This window comes from Symphalangus syndactylus, chromosome 9, assembly GCF_028878055.3.
Source record: "Symphalangus syndactylus isolate Jambi chromosome 9, NHGRI_mSymSyn1-v2.1_pri, whole genome shotgun sequence".
NCBI classification, from domain to species: Eukaryota; Metazoa; Chordata; class Mammalia; order Primates; family Hylobatidae; genus Symphalangus; species Symphalangus syndactylus.
In genome coordinates this window covers 30,152,561-30,171,562 of record NC_072431.2, presented here as the reverse complement: position 1 = coordinate 30,171,562, position 19,002 = coordinate 30,152,561, and the positions used below count along the sequence as shown (strand labels likewise).

The window sequence follows — 19,002 nt, the reverse complement described above, 5'->3', positions numbered from 1 at the left end:
AGCTGAGCAGAGAGCAGAAGTCTGGCCAGGCTGGATCTCTGGATCCCCCAGCCCTCCTCCCTGTCTCCAGGACCTGAGCGTGATGTTCAGGGGTGGAGGTGTCTGCAGAGCTGCCAACTGGAAGGCAGGTGGCACGGGAACTCCCAGGACGCCACGGGGATCCCCGAGGCAGGGCAAGCCGGGCGAGGGAAGGAAGAACTCTCTAACACCTCCCCACCCCTTGCCTCCCAGATCCAGCCAAGCCCTCTCCCAGCATGGCCCTAAGTCCCGAGTTCCCTCCCGAGTCAGCAAGGACAAGGTAAACGGGTCCTGAGCCGGTGGGGAATAGAGAGAGGCCCTGCAAGGTGCCCAGGCCCACAAACAAAAGAAATGGGTTCTGCCCACGGGCCCGAGGATTGAGTAGATGGAAAGCGGGGACGCTGCCCCCCACCCCGAAGGCCCGGACACCGGGCGACGCACACCGGCCAGCTCACGCGGGAGCCAGCGAGAAGGGTCGGCACGAGCGCGCGCGGGGTCTCACGCGGCTCGGCAGCGCGGCGCGCATGCTCAGTCCGGCAGCTCTCCGGGCTGGGCGGGGGAGCCGGCGCTCCGAGGCTGGGGGAGGAGCGCTCAAGCAGCCGCCCCTGACCCGAGCGGGCTCGGCCGCTGCTGCAGCGCTCAGCGCCCGGGCCCTGCCGAAGCCGGGTCTAGCATGTGCCGCGGCTCCCCGGCGGCGGCGGCGGCTCCTCTGCAGCAGCCTCAGCAGCAGCGGCCGCCATGGCCAAGCCCAGCGTGGAGCTCACCCGCGAGTTGCAAGGTACGAGGCTGCCTCGGTCTCTGGGACGCCCCGTCCAGCATCCCAGACCCAGCGCGTTCCTCCCCGCGGTGCATCCCAGCCCGGTGTTTCACACCCTTCACCCCATGCATCCCGGCTCCAAGGCAGCCCCTGCATTCCAGTCCGGGCATCGCTGTCCCCTGAGCATCCTCCGCTGCCTGCCTCGCCTCACCCGGTCGGGACCTTCCAGTCCCGGAGCCGCCCGTCCCGCCCTTCGGTGACAGGTGCAGTTCCCTGGTGCTCCCTGGGGCTGACTTTCGGCGTTCCTGGCCCACCCTCGGCGAAGCGTCCAGTCTCCCATCCGGAGAGTCCCCGCTTCCCCGCCGGGCGGGGCCAAGCCCGCCCCTCCCGGCGATGGGAGCTGCCCCTGGTCCTGACCGCTGCGTGGCTTAACACCCTCCCTCCTCCCGGCCCCGCCCCGGAACTGGCCCTGAAGAGCCCCTTCGGAGCTGGGCAGCGCCCAGGCCAGTGGGGGCAAAGAAGGGAGTCAGGGAAGAGGCCCTGGATTAGAGCTAAAACCAAGAGCAGGAGGGTCTCTGCGGCTCGCCTCCCACAGTCCCCGTCCCAGCCTGCTTCCTTCCTCGCTACCCACCACCCACACATCAAGGCCTCTCCCGTTTGCATGGTTCTCAGACCTAGCCCAAACCTAGGCCCGGCCACCCAGCACTGCCACAACCCTGACCCCTAGAGACGGGAGCACAGGCTAGCCCACGCAAAGCGCAGGATACTCATGGATACTTAGAGGCATGCTGCGCCGTGGCAATCTCCCACACCTGCACACACACAGCACAATCATGAGACCTGTGTAAACACATCTTCACAGAGATGGCACCCCAGCACACGCGCGTGCACACACACACATACACTATATCTGGGTGGTTCTGCCAGCAGATGGGTATGGGGCTCATTTAAACATTAATTCTTCTCCCTGCCCAACACACACAGAGGAAGTGTCTGGCTCTGTGCCCCTTCCACAGCATACTCATTCACACTTACCTGTCCCCACCAATGCCACACTCAGGCTCCCTGACATCTCCAGGAGGCATGCACAGTCTCATAGTAAAGGCAGACACTCACACCCAGACCACCTAGAATATAGTCAAAGGGACACCCCACACCCCCACACACTGACTCACTGTGTATGTGTCAATGGCTGTTGTAGTGCATGGGTTGGAAAAATTCTTCACACCCTCAGAAGTGTAAGACACACCCTCCCACAGACAGTCAGCAACCGTCCCCTGACTCAGGGACATCAGGAGCCGGAGTTTTCTCCACACCCTACTCCCTCTCTAATAGAAAGAGAAAAGTCAAAAAAGAGACAGTGTGAAAAGTCACCCAAGAAGGAAAGGCCTCTGTCCCTGTCCTCCCTTCTTTGTCTCTCTGTTTCTCTCTCATCCCATTTGACCCTGACCCTGCCTCTATCTGGAGAGCTCTGGGAGGTGGGGGTGGCCAGGGTAAGGGGAAGCTCTGAGCAGGCTCCCACCCACCCTCAGACAGCATCCGGAGGTGCCTGAGCCAAGGGGCCGTGCTCCAACAACATCGTGTGAAGTTGGAGACAAAGCCCAAGAAGTTTGAGGACCGAGTGCTGGTGAGGGCACTGGGCATGTGGGGAGGGAGGAGGTGGCTGGCAAGGGCAGCTGGCCAGTAGAGGGCAGGGAGCTGGGAGGACAGAAGAGACAGAAGTGGGTGGACACTGAGGAGACAAGACCTAGGGGGAGGAGGCAGGGCTGGACTGTGTTGATGTCCAGAAGTCTACGGTAGGGCGTCGGGTTTTGGGGACACTCCAAGAGCAGAGCTGAAGGGCTTAAGGAGGGCAGGGCCACGGGGGCCCAGCAGCTGCCATGAGCTGCTGATATTCTTTTCCTCTCTCTGCAGGCCCTGACCTCCTGGCGCCTCCACCTCTTCCCCCTTAAAGTCCCAGCCAAGGTGAGTTGGGCTGAGGAGCAGGAGAGCACCTGGCATGCTCCCTACCTCCCCAGCCTGGCAACCCAGGTCCTTACCAGGAGCTGAGCATCTCCATCCCTCCTAGGTGGAGAGCTCCTTCAATGTCCTGGAGATCCGTGCCTTTAACACGCTCAGTCAGAATCAGGTGAGTACCAGGGCTCTGGGCCCCACTACTGGGCCAGCTGGAGGAGGGAGCAGAGAGGAGGGAGTCTGAGGCTCTGACGCTTCCTCTCCCCCAGATCCTGGTGGAGACAGAGCGTGGCATGGTGAGCATGCGACTGCCATCAGCTGAAAGTGTGGACCAGGTGACACGACATGTGAGCTCTGCCCTGTCCAAGGTCTGCCCTGGCCCTGGGTGAGTGGCAAATGAGGGGTCTCTTAAGGCATTCGATGAGAGGGACAGTTCTTCCCTTCCTCCTTCCCCTGGGCCAGGGCTGAGAAAGAGAGCTCTCATGTCCCCACTCTTGGTTTTTCCTGGGATGCAGGAGCTATAACGTGGGAAGAACTGAGAGCCTCTTTCCAGCGCTCTCTGGAATAACTTGTTTCTTTTCCAGGTGTTTGATCCGGCGTGGAAATGCAGACACCCCAGAGGGGCCCCGAGATACATCCCCCAACTCTGAGACTTCCACATCTACCACCCACAGTGTCTGCGGTGAGCAGGGGCTGATGTGAGGAAAGTAGGCGCTCCACCATCTTGCCCCATGACCAGAGCCCTTTGTGCATAGGGTGTTGCCTGGGTGGGCGGGCTTTGCCTGCCCTAAGGACTCCCAGCTCCCAGACCTCAGGAAGTTCATGGCATAGCAAGAACCAGGAGCACTAGCACATAAAGTGACCTTGACTGTTCTCGAACCCCAAGCCTATTCCCCATCTCCTTACCCTCATGGAACCAGCCTCTCTCCTGCCCCACAGGTGGCTTCTCTGAGACCTACGCTGCTCTGTGTGACTACAACGGGCTACACTGCCGTGAGGAGGTTCAATGGGTATGTTGGGCAGGGACCCCGAAGGGAACTGGTGGGACCTGGAGGGAGGGGACTAAAGAGGAAGTGGAGAGCAGGTGCGAGCCAGTTCCATCTCTCCAAGGATGTGGACACCATCTACCATGCTGAAGATAACCGGGAGTTCAATCTTTTGGATTTCAGCCACTTGGAGAGCCGGTAAGCAGATAGGGCAGAGACTCCACCCTCAAATTCCCAACTTCAGCCCAACCCCAGCCCTTCCCAGGAGTGCCCTTCTGGTCCCACAGCCCCAGCTTTATCTCCCCAACTCCATCCCATCCCCATCTACCGATTTAGGCCTTCCCCACCCCAACCACCCTATCCTTGGTCTCTTCTTTTCTGACCCAGCCACCTGCTCACCACTTTCCTGCCCCCTTCCATGTGCCCACAGAGACTTGGCCCTAATGGTAGCAGCCCTGGCCTACAACCAGTGGTTCACCAAACTCTACTGCAAGGACTTGCGGCTGGTAGGAACTACGAGAGGCTGGTGAGGTGGGAGGAATAGTGCCCCCCTTGGCCCCTGATCACAAGACCCCCTCTTCCTCAGGGCTCTGAAGTGCTAGAACAGGTGCTACATACGCTAAGCAAGTCGGGGAGCCTCGAAGAGCTGGTGCTGGACAACGCCGGGCTTAAGACGTGAGGCCACTCTCCTCCTTGGGCAGTAGTGCACCCTTGATGTAGTTTTAGGGTCCCAGAACCTCAGAGCATGATGCAGGCCTCTGGACTATCTTATCCAGTGCCTCTCTCTACAGAAGAGGAGACCAAGGCCGAAAGAGGGCACAAAGCAAGTCGGAGGTCAAGCTAGAACTCAGACCCAAGCCTCCTGACCCCCAGCTCCATGGCCTTTCCCCAGGATGTTCCATGCCCCGTCCTCTTTTTCCATTAACTACCAAGCAGGGTGGGCTGCTCCAGTCTTGAGGACCCAAAGCTGATCTTTGTCTCAGCACAACTTCCTAAGGTGTGGAATGCCCCCAGGTACTCCGGAGTGGTGACAAGCTCCCTGGCAGGCCCTGAGCTGTTCCCCTGTTGTGGGGGCCTCTGACCATTGCAGCCCCAGCCAGGCAGTCAGGCAGAGGAGGAGGGGAGACCCAGAGGCTGGGACCTGGGGCTCAGCTCAGGACAAATCCTTCCTCCCCTTCCCTGAAGGGACTTTGTCCAGAAGCTGGCCGGGGTGTTTGGGGAGAACGGGAGCTGTGTGCTGCATGCCCTCACTCTGTCCCACAACCCCATCGAGGACAAGGGTGAGCCCCAGCCCTGAATCCTGTCCCCATCACAATGCAGACCCCTGTCCTAGCCCAGAGCCCAACCAGGTCTGAACAGCAGCTCTCCAGCCTGATTCCAGCCCCTGCCCTGACACCTCCCTCCTTGACCCAAGGCCTGTACCCTACTCGAGCCCCCAACCTGACTCTGTGCCACCTGTGCCCACTGCTGTGCCCCTCACTGGGCCCATGTCTCTCTCCACTCCCCAGGTTTTCTCAGTCTGAGCCAGCAGCTCCTCTGCTTCCCCACTGGCCTCACCAAACTGTGCCTGGCCAAGACTGCCATTTCCCCTCGAGGTACTCGCACCAGGACCCCTGACCTCTGACCCTACCCTGGTGCTGCCTGGGGTGTTGAGCTCCAGAGGTACATCCACACACTCACACACCACCTCAGGGATGGAAGAGTGAAAAGGAGCCACGTTTGGGGAGCGGGGAAGAGTTATGTGCTGAGGGGAAGAGGTGGGGCTAGGGGCCAACCCAGCCCAGTGCCCGCTGTGCTCAGGGCTCCAGGCACTCGGCCAGACCTTCGGGGCCAACCCAGCATTTGCCAGCTCACTTCGATACCTGGACCTGAGCAAGAATCCTGGGCTCCTCGCCACGGATGAGGCCAATGTGAGTCCTCAGAACAGCCTCAGCCCCCTGCAGAAAGCATGCTTAAGCTTCAGGAGCTGGGAGGCCTTCTGCCCCATGGCCTCTAGGGATGGTGAGACTCCATCGTCCCTTCCCCTGCAACCCCTCTTCCTTCCTACTCCAGGCCCTCTACAGTTTCCTGGCCCAACCCAATGCCCTGGTGCACCTGGACCTGTCAGGAACTGACTGCGTCATTGACTTGGTGAGGAGTTGGTGATGGGAAGCCAGTCTGAGGTGATTTGGGAAGACCACAGTGGGCCTCAGTCTCACCCCCTATCCCTGAGTACACAGGCGGGCAAAGCTGTCTAGATGACTTCATGTTCAGCTGAAGTATAAAGCAATGTCCATAGTTCATACCTGTGTGGCACTTTATCCAGGTCACAAGGTTGTGCTTGCTGTGCTTAAAAGCCAGCCCTTGCTCCCTTCCCCACCTGTGCGCCCTGGCTCCACCAGGGGAATGGATGCTTTTTCTGACTTGAATAAGGCACCTTAGGAGTCAGTGGTGGCCCTGGCTTTACACATCCACTGCCTGTGAGCAGCTTCATGCCCCTGGAAGCCAGGCAGGGAGTAGACCCATGTTCCACAGGGGAGAAAACAGAGACTTCAAGAATCTGAGTGGGCATCTCCAGTGGTGCTCACACAGGCTGACCACAGAGAATGAAGAGCCAAGAACCTCGATGGGGAGGGAGGGGGAGTCCTTTCCTGCCACCCCCTACCCCCTTCCAGCTCCCCTGAGACCCACCATATCTCCCTCCACAGCTTCTCGGTGCCCTGCTCCACGGCTGCTGCTCCCACCTCACCTACCTCAACCTGGCTCGCAACAGCTGCTCCCACAGGTGGGAGAGGAGGGGGAAGGGAGGATGGGGCAAGACATGGCCAATCCCCTCCCTCGCTGACCCCAGGGTTCTCTCCACAGGAAGGGTCGAGAGGCCCCTCCGGCCTTCAAGCAGTTCTTCAGCAGCACCTACACACTGAGCCACGTCAACCTGTCGGCCACAAAGCTGCCCCTGGAGGCCCTCAGGTCGGGTGGGTGCAGGGTTGGGGGCGCATCCAAGGGAACCACGGGGAGCGGGAAGAGGTAAAGGAGGGCCTGCTGACCTCCCTCCCACAGGGCACTGCTTCAGGGCCTCTCCCTCAACAGTCACCTCAGTGACCTGCACCTGGATCTCAGCAGCTGTGAGGTGAGCCCTCAGTCCCCAACCCCTCTGCCCGCCTCCGACCCATGTGCATTTCTCGGACCTAAGTCAAACCCTGGCTCCATCTAGCCTCTGTGCTGACCCTCTGCAACCCCCTGACCTGGCCACACCACCACTTTCCCCTCTCAGTCTGGGGTCTGTGGCCCTCTTTTCCAGAGGCCATTCATTCTCAGTCTCTAGTATCTCTGCCCTTAAAGCTTTGGCGTGGGAGATACCAGACTTTTCCACCAGAGGGCAGGAGCAAGCTGTCTCAGGAATAGCAGCCTTTCTGGCCGAAGGGAGGGAAGCCAGCTCTAGGGAAAGATCTGGTGTGGGGAAAGGGTCTCCCTGATTTTACACCCAGATCCTGGCATGACTTTGAGTTCTGGTGTGACTACTCTATCCTAAGCATTAAAGGTGCCCTATCCCCCACCCCGACCCCTGCCTTCCCTACCTCACCTTGTCCCTGCAGCTCCGCTCAGCGGGAGCCCAAGCCTTGCAGGAGCAGCTGGGAGCTGTCATCTGTGTGGGCAGCCTGGATCTGTCAGACAATGGTGAGTAGTGGTGCCTCCCTTCCCTGGGGCCAGGGGAGAACAGGGGCCTGGAGCATACAGAAGCAGCCCTGAGGGGACACCAGTCAGCCTCAGGCCTCGAGTCCAGGCCTCTCCCGTCTGCTCACCAGGGTTTGACTCGGACCTCCTGACACTGGTGCCCGCACTTGGCAAGAACAAGTCCCTCAAGCACCTGTTTTTGGGCAAGAACTTCAATGTCAAGGCCAAGTGAGGCCCCCTTTCCCTGCCCATAGACCCTCATTCCATCATTCACCCATCCTCTTGGCTCACCGTATTACCTCTGGCCACCTCTCTCCTCCTCCAATAGCATGACCCCAGCCCCTCCCCTCCTACTCTGAGCCCCGCCTCCCTGCAGGACCCTGGAGGAGATCCTCCACAAGCTGGTGCAGCTGATCCAGGAAGAGGACTGTGTGAGTGCCTGTGCCTGGGCCTGGGAGGGGACCTGCAGTCGGAGGAGGCTGTGGGGACTGGGCCCAACCCCCCCTTGCCCACACAGTCCCTGCAGTCACTGTCGGTGGCAGACTCCCGGCTGAAGCTTCGCACCAGCATCCTCATCAATGCCCTGGGCAGCAACACCTGCCTGGCCAAGGTGGATCTGAGCGGCAATGGCATGGAGGACATCGGGGCCAAGATGCTGTCTAAGGCCCTGCAGATAAACTCCTCCCTCAGGTGGGGCCCACACCGGGACCCCCTGACCTGGAGCCCCAGCCCCTCCCCATATATACACAATCTCCCTGCTTGCCTTGATGCTCTGGACCCCCAGCCCCAGAACCATCTCTGAGTCAGCCTTATTGCCCCAAGAGGATTGTGTCCCTGGCCCCTAGCAGGGACCCAGGAGGAGGGGTGGCAAACTGGTGCTTACCCTGCCCCCAGAACTATCCTATGGGATCGGAACAATACGTCTGCCCTGGGCTTCCTGGACATCGCAAGGGCCCTGGAGAGGTGAGTAGACCATGGTCCTGCCCTGATCCAAGTCCCCAGCCTCCCTGTGCCTGGATCAGGCCTGAACTACTCTTGCCCCACCCTAGCCCCTTCGACCTATTTGCACAGAAATTTTAGGAAGGGCCATGGAAGAGAGAAATGATGAGCAAGGGGGCTGGAGGGCTGCTCACCAACAGAGGAGGCAGGGGCCTCCCATCCTCACCTGTTCCCACCCAGTGTGCCCCTGTGTCCCACAGCAACCACACGCTGCGCTTCATGTCCTTCCCCGTGAGTGACATCTCCCAAGCCTATCGCAGCGCCCCTGAGCGCACCGAGGACGTCTGGCAGAAGGTGCAGGGTGCTGTCCTAAGCAGGGTGGCACAGCAAGGGGCAGGGGGCAGCCCCCATCCCCAGGCCCTGACCCACCAACCCCATCATCTCCAGATCCAATGGTGCTTAGTGAGGAACAACCACTCCCAGACGTGCCCCCAGGAGCAGGCCTTCAGGTTGCAGCAGGGCCTGGTGACCAGCAGCGCCGAGCAAGTAAACATTTCCCTCTGGGACACGGGGCATACCCGGGGCATGCAGGGCACAGGTGTGATGTGATGGAAAATTGAGTGGGGGAGCATGAAGAAGCACTGCATGGTGCCTATCACTGGACTGAGCATGTGGGGAAGCAAAAAGAGAGGACATGCAGGATATGGGCTTCAAACATATGTGGGCGAACAGCAGGAGTGCACAGGACTCCGGGAGCTCAGCTGGGCATTCAAGAAGGCTGTAGCAAGGAGGACCAGGCCAGCCAGAGACATCACCTCCACCACTGTCGGTGCCAGCACCAGTAGCACTGCCTAAGGGGTCCTACCTGCGAAGATGTGGAAGCAGGGGTCCCCTTGACACCCCTGCCACTGTGCTCCAGATGCTGCAGCGGCTGTGTGGACGAGTGCAGGAGGAGGTGCGGGCCCTGAGACTGTGCCCCCTGGAGCCTGTGCAGGATGAGCTACTCTACGCTCGGGACCTCATCAAAGATGCCAAGAACTCCCGGGCGGTGAGCCCTCCACAGGCTACCCTTCCCCTGAAGTCTGGAGAACCCAAGAAGGCCGACCATGCTAAGCCATGCCAGCCCTGCCCTGTGCATCTGCCTTCCTAGCCCAGGGGCCCCAGAGACCTAGCAAGTCCTGGTTCTGGCCTGCTAATCATAACCTCTTCCTTCTCCAGCTGTTTCCCAGCCTCTATGAGCTGGGCCACGTGCTGGCCAATGACGGGCCTGTGCGACAGAGGCTGGAATCAGTAGCAAGTGAGGTGTCCAAAGCTGTGGACAAGGAGCTGCAGGCAAGTCCTGGAGGAGGGAGGAAGCCATGGTGGGAACCCAGTGTTGATTGAGGCCCTAAGCCCAGAGCTAAAGTCAGATCTGGGAGACTTCTGGAGGGCCAGGAGGACATGCACAGAGTTGAGACCACCCACACTGCCACTGTACCAAGGCATTGCTGCAGTATCAGGCTTGGATTTTTTTCTGCTAGCTTTGATGTTGGTCTCTGAACTCTGACCTCCCCACTCTGGATTTGGATCCTTGGACTGACTCCCCCTGTCTGTATGGTAGGGTGAAAGGAGCACTGACCAGAAAGTGGGGAAGCCTTAGTGTCCAAGACTCTGCCACTAACGGTTTTGTGACCTTAGGCAGGTCCCTCAGTCTCAGCAGGAGGGGCTGGAATAGATAAAGTCTCTTCTGCTGTGGTGTCAGCCCTGATCCTGTCCCCCTTGGGCCTCTGGCCTCCCTTTCCCCCATACTAGGTGATCCTGGAGTCCATGGTCAGCCTGACACAGGAGTTATGCCCTGTGGCCATGCGGGTGGCCGAGGGACACAACAAGATGCTGAGCAATGTGGCGGAGCGAGTCACTGTGCCCCGGAACTTCATCCGAGGGGCACTGCTGGAGCAAGCAGGACAGGACATTCAGAACAAGCTGGAGTGAGAGGCAAAGGGCAGGGCTGGGGGCTGAGCTGGATTTGGCCCAGATCACTTAGGGACTTAGGACTGGAGAGCTATCAGCAATGAATAATGAATGGCACAATCTCCATTATAAGGATCAATCTTTAACCAAATGCAACCTTGCTATTTAGGGTCTGACTGGTCTTTGCCCTAGAAATCTAAGTGCTGAGCTGGGGTTTAGGAGCCAAGGTTGTGCCCACACAGGTGTACACACACCTACCCACACAAATACACCAGGAATGGGATAGCAGGGCCTCCTCGGAGGCATGGGCGAAGAAAAGTACCTGAGTTGGGTGCATGGAAGCACTGTCTTCCTCCCAGTTTTCATTGCCCCTAGAGTTCTTTCATTCTGGGTCTGGGTGCCACCACTCACCAAAGCAAAGGAAAACTAGTACACATGCCTATGAAACAGCTAGGCCCAAGGAAGGGTCTTTTCTACCCTCACAGTAGCAACTAGCAGGGTTTAGTTACTCAGCACCCCAGTTACCTAGCTGTGTTCCACTGGGGTTCCAGGGGCCTGACCTACGGCCCCCTTGCTCCTCCTTCTCCTCGAATTCCTCTTTCCCCACACATAGTTGAGCTGGGGGCTCTGGGGTGGGACTAGATGTGTATTTGTGGAGAAATGAGTGTCGAGGGCTAGGCTGCCTCCTTCAGCAGCGACATGCGCTCCATGGGCAGACAGACCAGGCCAGCTGGCCATTCTCTCAGGCTTCTGGGAGAGGGAGTGCCTCAGGGGCCATGCGGGGGACTGAGGTGCTACTGTTCTGAGTAGCCCCACCTGTGCCCACAGCGAAGTGAAGCTCTCAGTCGTCACCTACCTAACCAACTCCATAGTGGATGAGATCCTGCAGGAGCTCTACCATTCCCACAAGAGCCTGGTAAGGCTTCTGCAGCCTGGCCTGGCTCGGGCACGCCCTCCACCCCACATCATCCTGTCTCCCTAATCACCCTCCCCTTCAAGGCCCTGGGAGGTGGGCAGCTTCCATGGAATTCTGTTCACGCCTGCCCTTCCCCAGGCCCGGCACCTGACCCAGCTAAGGACGCTGTCAGATCCACCAGGGTGCGCAGGCCAAGGGCAGGATCTGTCCTCCCGGGGCCGAAGCCGGAACCATGACCGTGAGGAGACCACAGATGATGAACTTGGGACCAACATTGTGAGCCCTCCGCTCCCTGCTCCTCCTTAATAACCTGGGCCCTGCCCTTAAACCTGCACAACACTGTCCCCTTCCACTGATCTGTACTCCCCTGGCCACCTCACTGTGCCTGGCCTTCTGCCCCCAATCCCTATCCAGCCCAACCTCTTCCCTCATCCCAGTGCCTCAGCCCCCTGAGGAGCGAGGGGCAGGATGGGCTCAAATAAGAAGGTTTCATGAGGAATGGATGGCTCTGGGTGAGGTTCCTGGCCCTGCCACTCGTCTTCATTTCTGCAGGACACCATGGCCATCAAAAAGCAGAAACGCTGCCGCAAGATCCGGCCGGTGTCTGCCTTCATCAGTGAGTCTCCCAGCCTCCGTTCTCGTGGACTCCAGACTCCCGCCCTCCGTAGCCCCTCTTTCCCTTGATTTTTTCTCTGTCTCCCCATCCTGCTTTCTCCCCATTCCTCTGCTAGTCCCTCTAATGCTCCTGTCCTTGCAGGCGGGAGCCCTCAGGACATGGAAAGCCAACTGGGGAACCTGGGGATCCCCCCTGGCTGGTTCTCAGGACTCGGGGGCAGCCAGCCCACAGCTAGTGGCTCCTGGGAAGGTCTATCTGAGCTGCCCACTCATGGTTACAAACTAAGGCATCAAACACAAGGGAGGCCCCGCCCCCCCAGGACCACACCTCCAGGACCTGGTCGACCCAGTGTGAGTCCCTAAGGCTTCACAAGAGGATCCCCTTCACTTAGTGACACCAGAAACCAGGGGTTTTACCTTTAGGACCCAAATGCCAGAGACAATAGCCTTGAGGGATTGGGCAGGAGTCCAGGCATGTCAATGAACAGGTGAGGGATTGTCCAGTTTGTTTGAGAGCTAGACCTTGTCACAGATAAGAAATCTCTGTCTGCCGGGCAGTGTCATTCTTATTTTGGTGAAGGATAGAGCCACCAAGAACACCAAGAGCCACCAAGCTTAGGAAACACCGGGTGAACTGAAGTCTACATTTCCATAAATATCCAAGCCCAAAGGGGAATGCTCTGAGTGGATGGAAGGTGGGGCTTCCTGACCTAGATGAGATGTCCCACGGGACTTTCCTCCCAGCAGATGCCAGCACCTGGCACTCGTCAGGAGAATGGGATGGCCACCCGCCTGGATGAAGGGCTGGAGGACTTCTTCAGCCGAAGGGTCATGGAGGAAAGTTCTAGGTGTGATGCCTAAACACACTCCCATTTTCAGCAGGCCCCAAGGCCCTAGAAGGGCTGCTGTGTCCTCCCAGCTCCCATGGGAGTCTCCATAACAACAGTGCCCAAAGCCAGTCTCTGTGGGAAATTTCCCCACATTCTCATCCTTCCCCACCCAGCCATGACCTCTGCATCTTCCCAGGACAGCTGGGAAGAATGGGGCCACAGTGAACCACCACAGTGGGGTTGGAGAGCAGGTGTGGATGCGAGGGAGGTGGGGGGCAGCCCTGGGACAGGATACCCATTAGTGGTGAGAGGCCAGGGGGGTAGTGTTCCCCGTCACTGTCCTGCACACTGCCCGGGGTCTGTCCAGGAGGAGCCAGGTCACTTGGAGAAGCTGAGAGGAGGTGCGGGGGAGGTGCCTGAGAAGAAATATCAGTCTGCGGGAAAGGCTGCTAGAGGATTACAACGGGACAGGAAAGGCAAGGGCATCATCTCCCTGAGAACTAAGTGGAAAGGGCTGCAGTGCAGCCGGGGAGACCAGATGAGAGGAAAGCAGGTTTATCAGACCCAGGATTGAGCTTGCATCTGGCATTTGTTGCTAACTTACCCCGATTCTCCCCAGCTACCCCCGGACTCTGAGGACCCTGCGGCCAGGACTCTCGGAGGCACCGCTGCCTCCACTCCAGAAGAAGAGGCGCCGGGGCCTGTTTCACTTTCGCCGTCCCCGGAGCTTCAAGGGGGACAGGGGGCCGGGGTCCCCCACCACTGGACTCCTCCTCCCTCCACCCCCACCCCCTCCCCCGACTCAGGAGAGCCCCCCTAGCCCAGACCCCCCAAGCCTCGGCAATAACTCCTCTCCCTGCTGGAGCCCAGAGGAGGAGAGCAGCCTCCTCCCTGGATTTGGTGGGGGCCGGGGGCCTTCCTTCCGCAGGAAGACGGTAAGTGAGGCAAGGGGTGCCGTGTCTTCCCCTTTTCCTGCCCCACACTTAACCCAGTCTCCTACCCCACCCCAAGCTTAATGGGAGAATGCTAGGACCCAGGGTTCTTGGGAACATTGGTCATTTCAATTCTCCTCTCCTTGAGAGTGGACTAAGACCCAGTGGCCAAGAGCATGCTGCGAGTGCTATATGCGAATGCAGGCGTTGGAAGGACTCTTCAGAGGGTCTCGGCAGGGCTTCCCCGTGGCTAGGGACTCAGTAAGGCAGGGGTCCTCCTGACAACTCCCTCACAGCCTGGGGAGCCCCATTCCACTGGGAACTGCTAATAAATAAGAGACCTTGTTCTAGGGCACTGAGGGGTCAGAGCCAGGGGAGGGGGGCCCAGCCCCTGGGACAGCACAGCAGCCAAGGGTTCACGGTGTTGCCCTTCCCGGGTTGGAAAGAGCCAAGGGTTGGAGCTTCGATGGGAAACGAGAGGTGAGTGGAGCCTGGGACAACGAACTGTGGGTCCTGAGGGTATCTGTCCACCACCCTCTCCTTCCCGCTCCCTCATCCCTGGTGGTTGAGTAGAGAAAGCAGATGCTTTGGCATTAGAAGATGTTAGCTGCTGTGCAGCCCCCACCACACACTTGCCGTGGAGCCCTGGACTGGTCACTTAACCTCTTGAAACCTCTCCTTCTTTACTGTAAAATGAGGGGTTATAAAAATACTTACCTCTAGAGCTCTGTTTCCCAAACAATGGTGACTTGATTATAACCTTTGCAACTGATTTTTACCTGAATTATTACTTACACAGTATTTTTATTTAAATTAACTCACCTTTTTTTAACTTAGGCTAGACCTAGGGGTTATCTTTAAAATCACAGGCTGTTTGAATGAGTCATGTTTTTTTCTACTACACATGAAATACATATGTAACTATAAAGATGGAAGTATACTCATTTGTGTAAGCCATTTCTTGTGCCCCTGGGGAGGTATGGGTGCCACTCTTTGGGAAACAGTCTAAGTGTCTAGGGACTAATGACATAAGAATGACATGGAGATGCTAGAGCAGAAGCCCTTTGTCAGCTGCGGTCCTGCCACAGAGGAGACTTTCTTACGACCTGACCCACTGTTCTTTCAGGGCCCAGGCCCAGACCTGGAAGGCAGCACCCAGGCCTGGCAGAAACGGCGCTCTTCGGATGATGCAGGTAAGAACAGTCACATTCAAAGCCCTTTTTGACCCCTCTCTCAGGGGTCAAATTTACCTTTTTCCTTTCTTCTTCTCTCTTTCTCATCCTCTCTCTCTACTCCAGGGCCTGGATCCTGGAAGCCTCCACCACCGCCCCAAAGCACCAAACCAAGCTTCAGCGCCATGCGCAGAGCAGAGGCCACATGGCACATAGGTATGGAAAGCCTCTTTTCAGGCAGCAGTACTGAAAGCCCAGGGTGTGTCCAAAGAAACAGAAGCCCATAACCCCTGTGCTGGGGAATTTATGGCCAAGGTGGGGCAGTGAGAAGTCAACACAGTGAAAATGTTTAAGGATATTTACAAAGCTATATCCAAAAGAGACAAACAACCCAATCCAAAGAAAGCTTCTACAGAACAAAAGCGGCTTCTCCAGTGTTAGCAAACAGGAGCAATGCTTTGTGGATGGCTCTGGTGAGTTCTCTAGGGCAGGTGCAGCCTCTGGTCACCGTCGGCACAGTGGCAGCCTTTGTAGACAAGGCTTCTCTCTGCACCTTGCTGGGAAGAGGGTGGGAAAGTCAAACTGCCAGCAAGTACCAGCTATGCCAGGCCCACCTCACAGATTCCAGCCTCCTCCAGAAGTCGTTTATCAACTCAACCTCAGCTCACGCAGAAAGGTGCCCCAAACATGGGCAAGAGCTCGCCTCGGAGGTCAGAAACCTGCGGTATTAGTCCTTCTCAGCCACCCACCACCTTAAACAAGTCATTTACTTTCTGGCCCCATGACTGGAGGAGTAAAAGGGAGGGGATTATCCCAGGCATGACACTTCCCTTCTGCTGGCTTCAGAGCACCTTCTGCTTAGGGAGCCACTAAAGAAAAGCTGGTCAGCTCAGCATCAATTTCAGTTGCCAAAGGCCTGGACTGTGACCCTCCAGCAATATTGACATAGACAAAATCTCCCCGTAGATGGAGACACCCCCTCAGCCTCTTTCACTCCCACCACCAGGCTAGCGCATAAGGGCTGGAGAGAGCTAAGAGCTGAGCGGGCTGATCTGGCTTGAGCCACGTGCTCCCCACTGTCCCATCCCACCCATTCTACATCTGCCCCTCTCTCCCCTGTAGTGCAGAATCAGGCTAGCCTGAGACTTGGAGTGCCCGTGCCCTTGCCTCCTCCTCCAAGGCCAACCCAGCACTGGGGGCATCTTTGCTGATTTTTTCCATCCCATACACAGGCTAATTAAAGCGCCCCAAAGTCGGGCTCCATCTTTCATTTAGGAAACCGCAGTAGTCAATTGCCCCACTGCACACACACCTCACAGATCCACACGCAGACAACACTTTCCAGTGTCAGACCCACAGGCTCATGTTGCTTAAAGGCCACCAGGGCAGGGGATGAGTGTGCCAGGGCACCCCTCCATCTAAATCAGACTTTCAGACAGAGTTCCGAGAATGCCAGGCTGCAGCCTTGGCAGAGCCCCCAGGGCACTGCAGCCTGGATGGGCAGCATGCCTGTGGACCCAGCAGGCCCTGGGCCCTGCCCCAGCAGGAAAGGGGTCGGGCACTGCTCTGCAAGAGGAACAGCTAGGCCAGAGTCCCCTCCAGAGGTGATGGCCTCAGGATGATCCTGGGAAACAAGGGCTAAGGAGCGTGGATGTAGAAAGGCACATGAAAGGCCGGGTGCAGTGGCTCACACCTGTAATCCCAACACTTTGGGAGACCAAGGCGGGCAGATCACGAGGTCAAGAGATCGAGACAATCCTGGCCAACATGGTGAAACCCCGTCTCTACTAAAAATACAAAAATTAGCTGGGCGTGGTGGCAAGCACCTGTAGTCCCAGCTGCTTGGAGGCTGGGGCAGGAGAATCGCTCGAACCCGAGAGGTGGAGGTTGCAGTGAGCCAAGATTGCACCATTGCACTCCAGCCTGGGCGACAGAGCAAAACTCCATCTCAAAAAAAAAAAAAAAAAAAGAAAGAAAGAAAGAAAAGAAAAAAAACAAAAGGCACATGAAAGGCAGAGACATAGGAGCAAGTGGGCTTGGAGGGAGAAAGTCCTGGCCTCCAGGGCTTCAGTGGAGAGAGGAGACAGGGGCAGGAGCTATGCAAGAATGCCTTTTCCTGCAGCTTCTCCTCTCTCTCATCCCCAGCTGAAGAGAGTGCCCCCAACCACAGCTGCCAGAGTCCCAGCCCAGCCTCCCAAGATGGGGAAGAGGAGAAGGAGGGAAACCTCTTCCCAGAGAGGACACTTCCAGCTAGGAATGCCAAGGTGAGGGCTGGCAAGATGGGTAGGGGAGGCACTTTGATGAGGCAAAGGGACTAACTGACCCAGCATATTCCTTCCTCTGCCAGCTACAGGACCCCGCTCTAGCTCCACGGCCTCCCAAGCCAGTGGCTGTGCCCAGGGGCCTCTGGCCTCCCCAGGAACCAGGGGTCAGGGAGGAGGCTGAGGCTGGAGATGCAGCTCCAGGAGTCAACAAACCCCGGCTGAGGCTGAGCTCACAGCAAGACCAAGAGGAGCCCGAAATCCAAGGTCTGCCACCCTGGCTGAGTGGGGGGCTCAGGGCACCTCTAGGACTTTGCTGCCCACATCAGGTCCTCTTCCAGAGCATGGAATGAGTGACAACCAGGAGTCACAGCCTGGATGAGCATCCAAGCCTGAGCCCCACTCCTGTGTTAGGCCTGCCTTGATTGTTATTTCAGGGCCCCCTGATCCAGGCCGGCGGACTGCCCCCCTGAAGCCCAAGAGGACACGGCGGGCACAGTCCTGTGACAAGCTGGAACCTGATAGAAGACGGCCTCCTGACCCCACAGGTGCTGGTGGTGAGAGGGCAGGTCCCCCCTTCCCACCTATCTGTCCAACATGACACCCCCCGAAGCCCCAACACCAGGTGGCTGGCTGTCCCTGCCCAGGAAACAGGGCTCCCTGGATTTGTCCCCAGCAGGAACCAGTGAGCCAGGAACAGACTGACAACTGCCACAACACCCTCCTCAGCCCTCGACATGTGCCTCACAAGGACTCAGACCCCTATCCACCCCCAGTCCCCCAGGGCCCCCTGCCAGCCGCTGTCCTACAGGGGCAAGACGGCAGGACCAGGCATGGGGGAGCTGGAGGCAGGGACTAGAACAAAGGGAGCCACCTGGAGAGATGGAGGCTGTCAATGCCTGCCTCGATGCCTCTCTCTGCAGAGAGCTTCTGGGTGGGGGCTTATCTCCTCCTCCAGGAGGGTGGATCTCTGTCCCTCTATCCCCAGGGACTCTCTCCCCACTTGTATAGAATAAAAAACCAAAATCACTGCCTGCCTCGAGTCTGCTATCTTCCCCATTCACTGCCTCCACCATCTGCTCTCTTCCCACAAACCCTCGGAGCTTGGCCACAGTGGAGAAAAATGAGAAACATTCCACAGGGATAGACTTGGGGTTCTGAGAGGAGCAGGAGAAAAAACAGAACTGCCGAGGGAAGGGGACTGATAAGTCCCCAAGCCAAGGTGGATGTTATGCACAAGGTCAGGGCTGAGCTTCCTGTAGAAAGAACCAAAAGGACAGAAACCAACACAAATGTCTGTCCAGCTTTTGGGGGTGTAATGGGATTGGAAGCCCCAGTGTACCTGAGGGACACAGGAGCAGTGTGTGTGTGTGTGTGTGTGTGCGCGCACATGCACAGTAATGGGGAAATTACATGATGTTGTGTCGTCCTGGGGGCACCCTCACTTGTCAGAAATCTCAATAGCAGAGTGGCTTGCAGGTGAACAGAAGTCTCTGTGGCATGAGGTCAACAACTAAAGTAGCTATCTCCCAGGTTGTCCTAGCAAATACTATCTTTGCATTCAAGATCCCACTCAAAAGCCCCTTCCTCTGTGAAGTCCTTCCTGATGCCTTCCCCACTCATCCATATCGCACCCTGCCTTAATGTGCTCCCACTGCATCCTGAGCAGGTCCATAATATTGCACCTGTCACACTTAATTGCGTATGCATATTGGCTTATCCTCTTTCTGTCTGTCTGTCTGTCTGTCTTTCTGTTCCATATACATCTGTCTCCCCCAGGGGCAGAGGCTGTGTCTTAATCACCTGTGTAGCCCCAGCACCTGGCACAGTGCCTGACACCCAGGAGATGCTCAATAAATGGCTGCTACATTAATACATGAGCAGCTTAAGGGGATGGAGGGTGAAGGTAAATGCTCTTGCGTACTCATCGCAGACCACAATGTCCCCAAATGTCTTCACATGTGGTTTGCAGCTCCCCAGGCAACTGCTTACTTCCCTTACTTACCGATTTCACCAGGA

At 57.7% G+C, this 19,002-nt stretch overlaps 1 protein-coding gene across 13 annotated transcripts; it reads left to right on the top strand.

The window, feature by feature from the left end:
• The first annotated feature begins 568 nt into the window (after positions 1-568).
• CARMIL3 (capping protein regulator and myosin 1 linker 3) lies at positions 569-18,013 on the top strand. Of its 13 annotated transcripts, none has more exons than XM_055291718.2 (40): positions 569-796; positions 2,308-2,402; positions 2,690-2,740; positions 2,844-2,903; positions 2,998-3,113; positions 3,313-3,410; positions 3,668-3,738; positions 3,839-3,912; positions 4,145-4,220; positions 4,301-4,389; positions 4,900-4,994; positions 5,223-5,309; positions 5,515-5,624; positions 5,767-5,844; positions 6,402-6,478; positions 6,559-6,663; positions 6,754-6,823; positions 7,290-7,371; positions 7,500-7,596; positions 7,745-7,799; positions 7,886-8,058; positions 8,263-8,331; positions 8,568-8,661; positions 8,755-8,853; positions 9,227-9,355; positions 9,526-9,639; positions 10,099-10,274; positions 11,086-11,173; positions 11,312-11,449; positions 11,726-11,789; positions 11,931-12,139; positions 12,536-12,636; positions 13,238-13,553; positions 13,902-14,030; positions 14,677-14,743; positions 14,849-14,938; positions 16,868-16,986; positions 17,070-17,250; positions 17,421-17,531; positions 17,663-18,013. In XM_055291718.2, exons 1-40 carry the CDS (start codon positions 757-759, stop codon positions 17,686-17,688), a joined length of 4,119 nt encoding a protein of 1,372 aa, XP_055147693.1. In that variant the 5' UTR covers positions 569-756; the 3' UTR covers positions 17,689-18,013. The 13 variants fall into 13 exon arrangements, with proteins under 13 accessions (XP_055147693.1, XP_063465410.1, XP_063465411.1 ...); XM_063609340.1 differs by having other exon boundaries at positions 17,660-18,013; XM_063609341.1 differs by having other exon boundaries at positions 12,533-12,636; positions 17,076-17,250; positions 17,660-18,013.
• The last annotated feature ends 989 nt before the right edge of the window (positions 18,014-19,002 follow it).

Bases quoted from the DNA above. Each gene is read 5' to 3' on its own strand.
- CARMIL3 (XM_055291716.2), top strand. From the start codon at position 757: ATGGCCAAGCCCAGCGTGGAGCTCACCCGCGAGTTGCAAG. The intron at 4,221-4,300 runs GTAGGAACTACG...CCTCTTCCTCAG, and splicing joins ACTGCAAGGACTTGCGGCTG to GGCTCTGAAGTGCTAGAACA. The intron at 11,174-11,311 runs GTAAGGCTTCTG...GCCCTTCCCCAG, and splicing joins ACCATTCCCACAAGAGCCTG to GCCCGGCACCTGACCCAGCT.